Source organism: Saccostrea echinata, unplaced genomic scaffold (genome assembly GCF_033153115.1).
Source record: "Saccostrea echinata isolate AGI-Se365-2 ecotype Australia unplaced genomic scaffold, CSIRO_AGI_Sech_v1 ptg000001l, whole genome shotgun sequence".
In the NCBI taxonomy this organism is placed as follows: domain Eukaryota; kingdom Metazoa; phylum Mollusca; class Bivalvia; order Ostreida; family Ostreidae; genus Saccostrea; species Saccostrea echinata.
In genome coordinates, this window is record NW_026889750.1 from 47,241,049 (window position 1) to 47,256,284 (window position 15,236).

Sequence of the window (15,236 nt, forward strand, 5' to 3'; positions counted from 1 at the left end):
AGAAGGCAGTGATGTGCCTATATTTACATCACATCAAATCTCCAAATGGTGACATGGTGTATATATTGCATACCAGAACAAGCATTCACAGAGGAAAATCAGGTAATTTCAACCAATTTAGACAGAGCAAATGTTTTCCATGATCAAAAGGTTGAGCTTGTGTCATCTTGCTGTTTGTCATCAACACCAGAAAGTCCCATTATTGGTAGTAATGTTTTTTCAAAGATAACAAGAAGCAAATGTGTTGTCTTTTTTTTTATGCTATTACAAAATGATGCAGATTCATGTGTTAATGCAAACAATTCTGTATTTAAACCTTTTTGTAAATAATGGCAAATCCAGCATAGATACTTCCATCAAACTGACTGTAAAATATTCATCAATAAACACAGCATCATATCACAAAAATATACAAGAACCAAACAAACAAGTGCTTCATGATGTTCATTTTAAAATACTCGAGGTAAAAATTAAAATTAAAAAAAATATACAAAAGTATAATCTTTCGTTTGAGAAACCACTAAAATTGAACTGCTTTCAATAGTTCTTGATAAAATAAGAGATCACATTCCTATGTTTAACAATGAAACTGCAAGAGGCACTTGCAAATTTAATATTTATATATAAATATATAAAGATAAATTGATGATGAATTTCTTACTGAATTCATTCAGTAATTTTCTGAGTTTAATTTCTGTGAAAAATAAAATTTTGCATAGTTTAAAAAATAAGAATTCTCAAATGTTTTAAAACACAACCTAATGAACACACATGTGAATTTTTTTCTTAAGTCCTTAAATCTTACATATAATGTACATGTATGTAATAAATTAATTTCTTTTTTCTTAAAATTATCAGTTGATATACGTATTATAGCACCATTAAGACAATCTTCAAAGTTAAAAAAAATCACAACCAAAGTGGAGTATTCAATCATGAACACACATTTTTTCCCAACAACAACTTGACATATGCAACTGATATTAAATTCTAACATTAATCCTACCAATAATTGGCCTCCATCCTAGATTCTAATTTCTACCATACAGGAACAGTCTAGTTTAAAAGTTTACTTGATATGTAAAGTGTAAATATTATTTTCCCTACAGAACAGCAAAAATTTAAAATTACTTTTCTAAAATTTTTGGAAAAGGTATAATGTTAAGCTTAAATCATATCAAGTAGGTATGCATTTGTATGATAAGATGGTTATGAACGAAACAATGACCTTTAATATATATTAAAAAATGGCTAAAATATAAAAATTATAAACAGCAACAAAAGTTCAAAAGGCAAAAAATAAAGAGACTGGATATGACATACAACTTGAGATTACGGGCTCTGTCACTGTTGACAAGGGCAGATAACTGTTTCCTGGTGACTAGATTTACCAGTTTTCTGATCTCTGCATCATTCGATTTATTTTACGTGGTGTTGACACTTGGTTGGTCTCCCCTTTCATAATGGAAAACATCTCTGATGACTGATTTTTCTGATAGGAAAATCTACCTTCAGGACGCATGCGCGGTGGTGAAGTCCTGGGTCGCCTGAAATCAAACATTCATCTTCATGTATTGCTAAACTTAAACAGGATTTTATTTTTTTTGGTATTGGTTACACTTGATTGGTGTGAACTTTGACTTCAACAACTTGCATCCACACCATATAAAGAAGCTTCAGATTTTTTTCTCATTTTGTTTTTCACCAATGAGAGCTTGGAATTTTTAACCATTTTTTTCTTCCCCTTGTTGCCATTTGTCTCGATCAACATTTTCAACCAAGGATGCTTTGCATTAAATCTGGTTAAAATGGTCTCAAGACTCTGGAGAAAATGAAAATGTCAAAACACTAACTAAAACCTTGGATCAGAAAAGCTCACTTGTGCCACTACTTCTGATGAAATTTATAGGTTTGGCTCATCAATAATACAAATTAAAGGGTCTCTGATTCCATATAATACAGACTTATGGTGTCTCCAACTCCAGCAGTCATGGGGGAACTGATTACTCTATAGAATACAAACTTATGTGTCTCTGATTTCTGCAGTTGTGGGGGAACTAATTACTCTATAGAATACAGACTTATGATGTCTCTGACTCCTGCAGTTGTGGGGGAACTTACAACTCTCTATAATTCAGAAACTAATAGTGATTCTGACTCCTGCAGTTTTGGGGGAACTAACAACTCTCTCTAATTCAGAAACTAATAGTGATTCTGACTCCTTCAGTTGTGGGGGAACTACAGTAACAACTCTCTATAATTCAGAAACTAAAAGTGACTCTGACTCCTGCAGTTGTGGGGGTACTAATAACTGTAAAATTCACACTTAGAGTGTCATTGTCTTTGATTCATGCAGACTTACAGTGTAATGCTAATTTAGACTTACGGTGTTTCTGACTCCTGCAGTTGTGGGGGTACCTTAGGGGTGCGGACAGACGGTGGGGGTGCCTCCATGTCCATGACTTGGAGATTTTTAACATGCTGTTCATGATATTTATCTGCTACTCGATCACCTTCTGGTCTTGACCTTACAACAGGTGGAGTCTCATCCCATCTATATTAAAAAAAAATTAATCTCTCTTCTAACATACATCCACAAAACCTGCCTGCACTAGCATATGACATGAGTGATATTATGACTGCAATTTGCTGTATTTTCATATAGTAGAACCTTGATATCTCAAACTGACTGGACTTTTTTTTTTTAATATATATAGGCCTATTCAAATTGAAACTAGAATTCACATTAGAGTCAGGACAGGATTCACTTTGACGTATCCTTGGTAACTGACAATCAAGAGTTTGAGATACCAAAATTCAGCTGTATAACAGAGTACAAATCATCAACATGTGTCACAGTCAATATCCTTTACATCAATTAGCAGATAAATAAAATTTAGACCAAACAATCACTGTATGTGCAGCTTTAAAGTCTATCCAAGTTTTCCTATTCATTTTATCACATATATTTAATATTTTTTCAGTCCTTCAATTATGTCATGAAGGTAAATATTAAATTTCAATGCTGATATTTAAATATCCTGGAGCAGGTAATTTGATTTCTATTGAACATTTCACTCAGTAACTACTGGCCATTAAAAATCTGCCATAATTACCCTGGTCCCTGGGACTCCTGGTGGAGTTTGCTGATCTTGGGTTCATGTTCAGGTAGGCGTCCCTCCATCCTAAGCATTGGTCCCATATCCTTCCCTTGGTATTTCTCCTGCACCTCCTCCCCTCCAAAGTAAACCTTGGGGGCAGGCTGCTCAGGTAACGGGACATCAGCGTAATTGTTCATCAGCTTACTTACAGTCCCTTTGTTTCTCTCTGCATATTCCTCTGCATCCATCCCTTTAACTTTTGGCCCTTGTCTCCCATCATCAACGCGGAGATTACCGTAATTCACCATCAAATCTTTCATGGCTCCCCCTTTCCCTTTGTCTGCCATTTCTGCAGCTTCTGCCTTAACAGTTCTTGGATGTACAGCTTTCTTCACGGGAGGATCAGCATATCCCCCCATACACTCACCCATCACCCCCTTATTGACCTCAGCCACCCTTTTAGCTTCCTCTGTCCTCAGTCTCTCCCCTGGGCGAGGAGATTCATATTTTTGATTCTGGCTATAATCAAACCATTTTTCCATGGCCCCTCGATTCCTGTTGGCATACTCCTCAGCCTCTGGTTTTACGCGGTGGTGGACCTCAAAATCTGGAGTGTTACTGCTCTTTCCAGACATCAGGTCTCCAAGGGACCCTTTATTGTGTTGAGCATTCCTCCGAGCCTCAGCGGACATGATCCTCTCTCTTGGAAGTGGAGAATGATAATCTTGTCCATTATCATGACTGAACCAGTTCCCAGCATCCTTCTGTCTGTTAGCATTCTCAGCAGCCTCAGGTCTAACCCGGGGGTGAGGCTTGGGTGTAGGGCTTGGTGTGTATACCCCGTTATGAGTCGACATTTTGTTTCCTCTTCACTCACTCTCACATTGGTCTGTGTTGAGGTCTATAAATAAAATAAATACATTGATTTCAGAGAAAATACATCTCAGTATCAAAAACCTGAAAATCAGGAATAAGTGCTACAAAGTACTTTTCTTCAAATTTGCACAGTAGAAGAAAAACTCTGATTTTATACATGCACCAGTAACAAGCTTAAACCCAACAGTTAACAAAATTTACATAAACATATTTACATGTAGGCATGATAGTTACATGGGAATTCAAAGAAACAAACATTACCAGCTAGATTCAATGTCATATGATTGTACATGTATTCCCCCAACACGTGTACTACTGTCTCACAGAGTAACCACTTATGTTTTTGGAACCCTGCACTGCCTTTATCAAGGCCACCTGACCTGTATAAATCTACTACATGTCATTATCTCACACTTTATACTAACATTACACAACATATCTCTATCAAGCTACCTCTTAACTTTTGGCATTTAATTTTTATTCCTTCACAATTACACGGCAAACTGCTTTCCCATTGGAACAATTCTCTTATTACATATATATAAAGTGTATTTTAATGGTAAACAGTTTTTCACAAGTATACTGTAATAACCAATTGAGTTTATCCTCAGAATGACATCCTGATGTTTTATTCTTGTAAGATGTGGGGGTGTCACTAGATTTTAGTCAATATAAAGGTCCTGAAATGCACCGAGACAATACCTGGTCCTCAGGGGGTTAAAACACCAATGTCTGATCAGCTGTGGACGTGACAATACATCACCCCAGGGGAGATAACAGAAGTACAGAGATTGTCTGAAGGAGATCAGACAATGAGTGACCAATATCTATTTTATGAAGTATTGAAGTACGGAGGATTTATACAGTTACATATAATGTATCCATACCTTATTTAACAATAAACATTATGTACAATTGATATCCACACAGAAGTGTGCAAGATTTTTTTTTTATAGAAATTACATGGAAATGGGGGTATGAAACTGTTATGTCAAGCACATCTAGTGCATGTATAATCAACATGTATTTTCTGCACAAAATTACTTAACATTTAGTTCAATTATAAACTTGAATAATTTGTATGAAGTCTGAATGAAAATATTTGTAGTGCCTGTATCTACGACAAGATTCGTAGTTCAGTTGTGTTTTAGCATAATTTTGAATCAATCAAGCAGACATAATTCCTATCCTGAACATGATTGTGAATCATCTTTTTTGGTGTTTATGCCTTGTGGACAGCATTGTACAGTGATATCATAGCTATAATACCTCAGAGTTTATCACCTGTCTGACTGTACACACCTTTGTTAAGATCTTCTCTTGTCTAATACAACAGAAAAAGGAATGTGTGTAAATACAGCACTCCATTAATCTTTATCTTGAAAACTAACTGTCATTCCTGACATAGACTTTGAAATTTAATTAAAGCATTCCTTCCATATATATATATATATATATATATATATATATATATATATATATATATATATATATATATATATATATATATATATAGCAGCTACATGTACATGGAATATTTTACCTCAGACAAGTTAAATAACAAACATAGACCCACTGACACCTCTTCTACAAAAAGATTTATATACATGTAGTACATGTATATATCTGTTGATGTAATTATACAAATCACACCATGCATCTCCTATAGTGATCATTATAGGATCAAAATCACAATGAACATGACAAACTTCACCTTCTCTGATATAAGTCTCAGGGCAGACTTAGTTCCAATTAAAGCATTTTCTAAAAATCATAGCATTTGTCAATGAACAGAATTGAAAATAAAAGTACACTTACAAATCTAATGAAATATCCCTTTTTAGACTATTGGTACTTGCATCTAATTTACATGAGACAAACACATTTAAAATCAGGCATTATCAGACCACAGACCCTCGCTCTACTTTAGGTTTTTATTATAACATCATTTTCACTCAACCATGAAGTCACTTAAGCTGTTATAGACTTTTACCTATCTATATCATGTACACCTTGACAAAAGGACAATTACATGAATGGAAAATTTAAATGACATCAACACCAACCTTAGCCTTCACAATACATGAATAATAAATCCATTTTTAGAAAGATGTGAAATTTAATACCTTTAGAATCTATACAAAATAATTTTAAAAGTGTAACAGATATGATACATGTTTCACTCAATGTAAAATACACTGTGATTTTTATCTTCTAGAGCATACATAATTAATCTAACCTATCTATTGATTACACATTTTACATGTATTTACTTACATTTAAGAGCGTTGATACTTAATCATACAACAGCTAACACAGAATCAACTTTAATCTTGTTCAGTAGAAAACAAATCAATTCGCATGTCGACACAAAACTAATTGATTCAATTTAAATTCCGATTAAAACTAAACAAAGAAACTGTTGCAACAGTCTAGTGTACACAAAGTGCACTCATGCCCATCAACCAAAATATGTAAAAGACTGAAACAAATGTGTCACAGACTAACAGTCTTACAGTCATTTCTTTTAGCACTCTAAAATTCAAACCAGGTCATAGCCACACAGATAAGTGACTTTCAATATAACTTACAAGTTTTAACAGATTGTGGTGGGGGAAGGGTGGATTAAGAGTATTTTATCTTCTCCTGAAACAAGAACTGTTTAAATACATGCATACTGTTCTATATGTATATCTTTTTTTTTTCCTTTCCTGAACAAATGTTTGACTGATTAATAAAACAAGAGGCCCATTGGCCATAATGCTATCCTGAGTCAATATGGCCCTGCTGTTCATCATCTGATTCAGCAGATTTTTTTTCAATTATGTATTCCTATGTAAAACTTTGATCCCCCATGCTTGCCCCATCCTACTACAGGGGTCAAGATTTGAACAAACTTGGATCTATATTACCTGATGCTTCCATAACAATATGGCCAACCATTGCTTTGCTGTTAATGAGATGAGGATTTTTAAAGATTTATTCCTATATATATTCCTATGCAAAACTTTGATCACCCATTGTACTGGCCCAACCCTGTCCCCTAGGGTTATGATTTGAACAAACTTGAATCTTCACTACCTGATGATGCTTCCATATCAATATGACAAAACATGGCTTTGCTTTTTTGAGAAGAAGGGTTTTTAAAAATATATATATATTCCTGACAGTGTAAACCATTGATCCCAAATTGTGGCCCCACCCAATTTCTGGGGGTCATTATTTGAACAAATTTGAATCTACACTACCTAAGGATGCTTCCATATCAATATGACTAAACATGGCATTGCTGTTCTTGAGAAGAAGGTTTTTTTTTAAAATAATTATATATATATATATTCCTATATTAAACTCTGATTGACCAATGTGCCCCCCTTTTTGTTGTAGTATAATCAAATCAGGGTAATATGGTAAAAGTATGAATAAAAATAAATTTGGTTACCTACCTCAACCCTGAAATAGGATTTTTGACTTTTGGAAATCAATTTTTTTTTCCTTTGCTTGTCAAAGAAGATTTTCAGGTAAATTGTGCTTGAAAAATCTGGGTCGATCAATTCACCTTATTTAAGTATAATAGTCTGTACTTTTGGAGAAGTTGTACATATGTATACATCTATTGCTTTAATGTAGAATGTCTGTTGATAGCTTGTAAAGTTAAGATCAAAGAGTTAAATACTGATTTGCTTATAACAGAATTTAATGAAGGTACCATAAAATGGTTACAACCTGATTCCACTACAACAAAAAGGGGGGCACATTGGTCAATCAGAGTTTAATATAGGAATATATATATATTAAAAAAAAAAAACCTTGATGAAGATCTGGAAGAGCCATTTTGCAATTGAGAATTGATTTTGCAATGAAAAATAGAATACATATTTCTGAATATAAAAAAACTGCATGTATGCACCCCAAAATGCCAGCTTTTTAATTTGGGTTGTCTTGACCAATGTACAGCTATTAAGTGAGGCACTAACTTTGACTCATGCAGATAATTTGTGAAATCATGTCAATGCATTTAGCTCTCCTGGAGTGGAGTATGGAGGAAAACAAGGAGAGATGACCTGGGGGATTCAAGGGGAAACAAAGGAAAATTACTCGGAGGAATGTGTTTAAGTTATTGTATTTGTACTAACCAGATCAACCTATATTACCCCATGACTTGGTAAACCATGCATACAAATCCCAGAGAAGGAACGTTAATGAAGAACTAAAAATGTTTCTGTGTTACTGTTTCCATATGCTTCTCATCACACAGACATCATCATGTTGAGTCTGCATTTTGAAAGCTATAAACCTCTTCAGAAGGATTAGACTCTACTGGTATGATATTAAGAGACACCAATATATTCCAGCATAACAAATTAAAAAAGTGTGTAAACATATAAAGCAAGAGTAAAATGTGGAGAATTCAGGTTGTGGCTTAGATAACAAAGGATGTTGAATGATAAAGTATATTTGCTAAAAAAAATATGAATAATATATCTGTTCATTAACGATGACTGAAGTGATTCCTTGTAATAAAATGATTGTTTTAATAAAGCTCCTTCTCCATGCATGGTTTTGTTTGTGTGCATAGTACATTGTGATACTACCAGTAAAGCCTAGTGAAAAAGTTTGTTTCTGCTTTCAGGCTGAAAAAAAAAATTAGGAAGAAAGATAGGCAGTTTTTCTTTAATTCTTTCACTTCTTTAAATCAAAACATCTAAGTAACATTGCTGAGTGATGACAAAAGAAATAGCATTTCTGTTACTTAAATCTTTAGTAGAAATTGTTATTCATTGGACAAAAAAGGAAAATTCAGATCTTCTCTGAAAAAGCATTAAAAAAAAATAAGGTCAGCACTTTTAAATTAGGGCTGGTCAGGAAAGCAAAAACATACATATTTTTTTGGTAGGCCTATATAAGTGGAGAAGTACAGGAAGTTTATTGTAGTGAATCTGTCTCAATTAGAAACATGAAATAAAATGTATTATTCACAAAGTTCTTCATTATGATGAATGATATATGTACACTGACAAATGATATTCATTAATTAGTGCATTAATGAAGCAATATACAATCCCAAGGAGTACTGTGTACTAATTTATGCTAATTTTTGCCTGATTTTGACAGTACAATCACATTCACAACAACGGATTTTTAAAATTATGTCATCGTTTATCATTGTAAATTTCTAATTTGTGCTTATAAAAATTCTGAAGACAATTGGATGTAGGCATGGACTAATCCAAGCTTTATTTGATACTCCAATTGGTTGTTCATTTGTTTTTTCTCTCTCGTTTTTTTTTTCTTTTTTTTTTTTTTTGGCGAAAACTCTAACAAAGTTTCCTCATCTCATTTCCCCCTGATACTGAATGAAAAATTCACCTATGCCCTTTAAAAAAAAAAAGGGGGATCAAACTGTAGTAGTTTTGTGTTCTTTCATTAATCATTATGCAATATAGAATCCAATAGAAGCCTTATTTCCAATTTTTTTGGCTGAATTCCATTACCGAAAAAATGTAAACTGGTTGGTTACCACTGTCAAATATTTTTTTTCATTCCTGAAAGAATATAAGTTATCATTACCAAAAATTCAAAATAAGATTGGCCTACAAGTGTGGCACAAAAAATTTCACGTTTGAATCCAGAAATACAGTGACTGTATCTTGAGCCATTTGTCATGCCAGCATTTCTTTTTCACTTTGGGTTAATGGGAAAGGTTAATCAGGGATTTATCAGTACCCTCTCTGGGACCGAAATTCGGCCCCATTTCCAATTGAAAATGAGTTCAGTTTTTCCCATTTTGGCAGTACTTTTTCCCAATTGGTGAACAATGCTTTTATATTTAATCATCTTGGAAAAAACACAAAGTAAAATTGTCGGATTGTCTGTAATTTTCATCTATTTAACTCATTTAGGAAAGCTAGTCATGACACGTTTAAAAACACTGTAAATTACAGGGCTCTCACACCAGTTTTTGGGACTGGGGCCGGGGCTTTGAAAATTGGGAAAATTAGCGACCTTTTGAGGAAATTTGGGAAAATCATAACTAGACAATATCCATTAAATTCATTATATATTGAGTTTCTGGTGGTTGTTATCAACTAAATTTCTGTTTTGTAATACAGAGAAATATGAATAACAAGTTTAGGAACTACATATTTTACTAAATGTTCTTTAATATTTGGGGAAGTGACCAATTGGGAAAATTAAAACATTAAATTGGGAAAAAAGATACCTTTTTTGAATTGGGAATGGGGCCTTTAAACGGCCCCAATTATAGAGAATCGAGAGCACTGTAAAAACATCGCCAACTTTTAATCCGAATTTCCTCCGTTTTTCTGAAAATGGTGATATTGTGTAATTATATATATTTATTAAGTTATTTCCACCTCCTCAATTGATCTACAAGTGAATGGTAAAGACTGAAGGTACTATCTCAGATAGAAAAATATATCTTCAATGCATGCACTTATACATATTAAAAGAGGACTTTGAGAAAATGTGTACTTAGTATAATTTTTTGCAGGAGGTTTATAATCTCCAGAAACAGATTCTATAATGACCTAAATTGGAATCTCATACACACATGTTCTACCCTAAGTTGTATAAATACTTTATACTCATTGAAGTAAATTTTACTTTTATTAGTCTATTATTCATAATTGATCTTGTATGATGAAGTTGGATCATATTTAATTGTCTGATTGCCCAAATTAGAGTTCATGCTGAAATCTTAAATTAATTACACCTTACATATGCATGATTTAAGCAACATTTTTAATTTTTCCCAATTTCATCAAATAGCCGATAATTTTTTCCCAATCCCCCAAACATGGCGTTTCCCAAAATAGGCTGATAAATCCCTGTTAATTAACTAATTAAAAGATAAATAAATTTCAGAAATCCTATACTTTGTTCAGAAATTAAGTAATAAAGTTTTTGGTAATGATGTTTTTGTTATTATATATTAAGATATTTTTTGGTATTAATAAGAAAAATTTTCATTAATCCAAGACTGATTTTTGCTAATGCAATTAAACTGCAACTTACTCATATTTTAAATTTCAGGTGCTTGTAATAGGCTTTTCAAAATCTGCTGGTACCCGATACTTTTACTCAGCTGAAATCATGATTGTGGCGCCAAAAATATTTATGAGAGAAAATTACTATAACATATAAATTATTTAAAATTGCTTCCACAAGGTACCTTCCATTTTTGTTAAAGTACCACCTGTTTCTAATCTTTTTGGAAGCCCTGCTGTATGCGCATCTTACAGAAGCACTAAAAATGAAGTTTAATTCAAGCAATTCTCTTTGGATCAAATCTATATATCTTTAAGTTCAGGTTCAAAGACTCCATTATTTTGTTAAAGTTACATGGTTTAACATAGATGCAGAACTGTAGATAGAACATTCTATCGTTAAAATGATATTGTCCTACGGACCCGGTTTAACAATAGAATTCGTTCCGTGTATTAGCAATGTAGCAAAATAAACATGGGCAATAACTCGAACTCTGTGCATTTCCTATGAACAATCCAGAGAGTTCCAAATTTCAACATGGTGTTAAATTTGAAGCGAGGAAAAAATGTTAAGAAAATGAGTTGAATTTTCGTACTTATATGGATTATTTTTTAGGTTAAAAGGCATATACAATCTCAAAAAGGTTTGTTATGATTAATTTGGTAGTTATTTTCAGTGCAACCCCTTTTGTATTCTTCTAAATCATTTCGGAGTGGATCCACTCTGATTTGCAACATTGCAAGTATATTGGATGTATTCTAACTGTGGTGAGGGCTTGTCCTGAGACACAGTTACATTATTCTAACTAACTGTAGCGTTATGGTTTTATATTTAAGCCTTTGACCATAATGGTCAGAGGCTAAAATATAAAACCATAATACTACAGTTTTGCAGCTAGGTTTAATAGATTTTTGATACATAAGTCTGTTTAGTATATATACATATGCATCAACCGTTATTTTCTATGCAGGGCTTCTTAAAATGCGGATGCTAATGCACAGTCAAAAAAATATACATGTGCATGTTCTCTGCAACACCTGTAAGGATAAGAACAGTTCTATCTTCACCAGGTAAACCGAAACTGAAAAGTAGTATGCCAAATAAAAATGTACAATCGTCAGGTAAAGGAAGTTCTAAACAAGTCTCTACAACAAACTTTACACTGTTCAGAGCATGATCCATATCAACAATGCTTTTTGGTGTCTAATCGTGGCAATTTTTTGAGAATATCGTTATATTTAGTAGAATATTTACACAGCAATCATCTTATCTGGCTATTAATTGTTATATACATACCGTATGTTTTACAGTCCGAAAATCAAAACAAACCGGCGGCAAAACGGAAAACGGAAGTTCACTCTACAGGGTATGCCTAAAGTCAGTAAAAGTCGAAGCACCGCGCATAAAAGAAGACAAATAAATAAATAAATCTTTTTTTTTAATTGCTAATCTTTACATTATGATTGACCTAGAAATTTTCACTAATTTCAGCTTTCTTGCCAAAAATGAATTCACAACTAATAGCAGGCCAAAAAAAAAAAAAGAAGATTTTATTTTCGTATGCATGCATGTAACACTCTCCGATTTTTTTACCCCCCCCCCCAAAAAAAAGGAAAGTGCTGCATTATTTCAGCTATATGCATACATGTACATAAATGGCGTATAATGCAAAAAATTCCATTTAACCAAATTTATAATATACATTGGTTTTAAGCTTAGAACACGAAATATACATGAAATGGGGATCTTTATACTATTCAGCGGTTTCAAAGGTGGGGGGTATGGGGTGTGGGGCAACTTCCCAAAAAATCCTACAAGCAAAAAAAAAGCTAATTTACAAATACAAATACAAATATTTATTGTCGCAAACACAATAACAATAATTGGCAAAGGCACAACACATTATAAGAATCATCAATTGTTCACACATAAATATATACAATATTTTAGTGTAGAATGTGTGGCTATACATAATTATAAATCATACCATCATTTGTATAATAATTATGTAATGCAATCATTTCTAGATACAAGACATTTAATTTTTAATAAGTGAGTGTTATTTTCAGTATTTCTGGACAATGGCTATTAAAACAAAGCTTGACATTTTGAGTATGACATATTTGATATATTTTTCCTTAAAAAAAAATCATCAAGTTCCTTTCAAAAGTTAATCTATGATTATTGTATTTATGGCAGCTGAAAAGAAAATGAAATTCATCTTCAATCTCCCCTGTGTTGCAAATATTACGAGGGTTGTTCGAAAAGTTCGTGGACGACGTCAATCTTTGTTATACTACTTCCAAGAAATATAAAATAAGCACAATATCATGTGTAAAAATATTTGTTTTGTTGATCTGTGAAATTTCATTTCATTCGATTTGATAGAAATTAATTTACTTCATTTTAAAATCAACATGTTTTGTAACCAAGGAGCACACTTAAAAGCAATGTAACGTCAAAAACATAGCGTCAAGAGTTTCTTAAAAATTCTTTCCCTATATACATTCACACAGTCCAATACCCACGTATTAAAAACCTTTTTCAATTACTTGACATTTATATTTCTAACAATTGTTCTCGTTTTATAATTTCCTTTGTTGATTCTTTTACCGCTTAACTGTGCTTTCACAAGATAAGCAACTCTGAAGCGCCTACGTCTTTCCATGACGTCCCAACTTTTAAAAGTTTTCGTTCAGATTTTTACAGTTAAACCGTTTCTTCACAGATTGTCCTCGTCCGATACAGAGTCTCCGTGACTCAAATACCGCCTCTACCATTTACACACACATGCACTACTCGCCTTTTTCATAGTTTCTGATTCCTCCAACATTCTTAGCGTTTATTCAGGATTATCCCCAAGTATAACACAAAACTGCTTCGTTATCTGCTGCTCCGTGACGTTCTACAACGTCGTCGTTTTTGTCGTTTTCAATGAGGACTACCTATCTTCTCAGATTGATTTCTTTTTACCGAAGCAAAATATTAAGCCATAATTTGGAATTCGAATCGATGTAAACAGTTCTTAATTTAACCGTCTAGGATTTTTTCGTTTTTGCTCCATTTTACAGAGAAGATGCCTACAGGCATTATTTAGTGTATTGTTTGTAAACTACTAAAGTTTGACCTGCGCCGCGATTCAATTTTTGCAGTTTTTAATTCTGGATAAGTTTTAAATAAATCATGATATTTTTGAAAAATTTAATACAAATCATTTAAATTTATTGTTAAAATATTTCTACTAAATTTGGATAACATATGACGTTTAATAAAAAAAAAATATGACAGAAGTCCACGAACTTTCCGAACAACCCTCGTACAAAATCTTTTATCTGTGGGTATAGACAAATGTCTCCCTTTTTCTATGGCAAGGTTATGTGCACTAAGTCTCAACCTGCTAATAATTGATCTCTCCGTTTTCTTTTTTAATATATCAGTGTATCCACAGCGTTTGAAATTATTAAAAACAACTTGATAATATTTTAGTTTGATGAATTATGAATCTTTGCATATTCCTCTTGTAAGCATTGATCTGATATTCTTTGTTTTTATGTTTCTCAGAAGTGATTTTATTGAATTTTCTTTTTTGGTAATGAATGAAAATCCTAACTTATTGAAAATTGAAAAAAATATTTTTATAGTCCATGAGTTTGTTTTTACTGTCGCTTTATAGATTTTAAATACTAAAGTATTCTTGGAAGTAATAAGATGGTTCCAAAATTTTATACTTGAAAAATGTATTCTTGTCCACAGGGGATGTCTACCTAAATTTGCTCTAATTTAATTTAATCAGTATTTTATTATGTAAAGTCAGTTTACATAATTGGATTGGACATCAGGCATGGCCTATGTAAGTCCTCTCCAAGAAGGTCAAGGTTACAAATGTTAAGAAGTGACAATGACTTACAATCATGATGAAATAATTCATAATAAGTTACATTAATTTCTTCTTCTTTTTTTTTTACCAGAAATGGGGAAAAAAGAGAGATAAATTAATAAATTCACAAGAGTTATTACTTAGCATGTATACTCACTATACAATATAATGAAAAAATAAAAGAGTGCAAAGAATAAGTAAACAAATGAAGTGCAAAAGACAAATATGCAAGGAAATTTAAAAAAGAAAAAAAAAGCAAAGAAAATAATATTAATAATAACAAATAAATAAATCTGGAACAAGCAAAAACACTGGATAATAATAAAGAAAAAAAAATGAAAATGCAAAAGACAAATATCCAAGAAAAAATA

At 32.5% G+C, this 15,236-nt stretch overlaps 1 protein-coding gene across 3 annotated transcripts; it reads right to left on the reverse strand.

The window, feature by feature from the left end:
• Positions 1-242: 242 nt before the first annotated feature.
• Positions 243-12,346, reverse strand: LOC133193078 (uncharacterized). 3 transcript variants are annotated; one of them, XM_061329062.1, is made up of 4 exons: positions 12,285-12,346; positions 3,117-4,002; positions 2,387-2,554; positions 243-1,547 (listed from the first exon to the last, which is right to left on the reverse strand). In XM_061329062.1, exons 2-4 carry the CDS (start codon positions 3,956-3,958, stop codon positions 1,388-1,390), a joined length of 1,170 nt encoding a protein of 389 aa, XP_061185046.1. In that variant the 5' UTR covers positions 3,959-4,002; positions 12,285-12,346; the 3' UTR covers positions 243-1,387. The 3 variants fall into 3 exon arrangements, with proteins under 3 accessions (XP_061185046.1, XP_061185050.1, XP_061185042.1); XM_061329066.1 differs by lacking the exon at positions 12,285-12,346 and adding an exon at positions 6,255-6,278; XM_061329058.1 differs by lacking the exon at positions 12,285-12,346 and adding an exon at positions 5,796-5,893.
• Between the last annotated feature and the right edge of the window lie 2,890 nt (positions 12,347-15,236).

Bases quoted from the DNA above. Each gene is read 5' to 3' on its own strand.
- LOC133193078 (XM_061329062.1), bottom strand. From the start codon at position 3,958: ATGTCGACTCATAACGGGGTATACACACCAAGCCCTACACCCAAGCCT. The intron at 2,555-3,116 runs GTAATTATGGCA...TTTTTAATATAG, and splicing joins CAGGAGTCCCAGGGACCAGG to ATGGGATGAGACTCCACCTG. The intron at 1,548-2,386 runs GTAAGTCTAAAT...GTTTGATTTCAG, and splicing joins CTGCAGGAGTCAGAAACACC to GCGACCCAGGACTTCACCAC.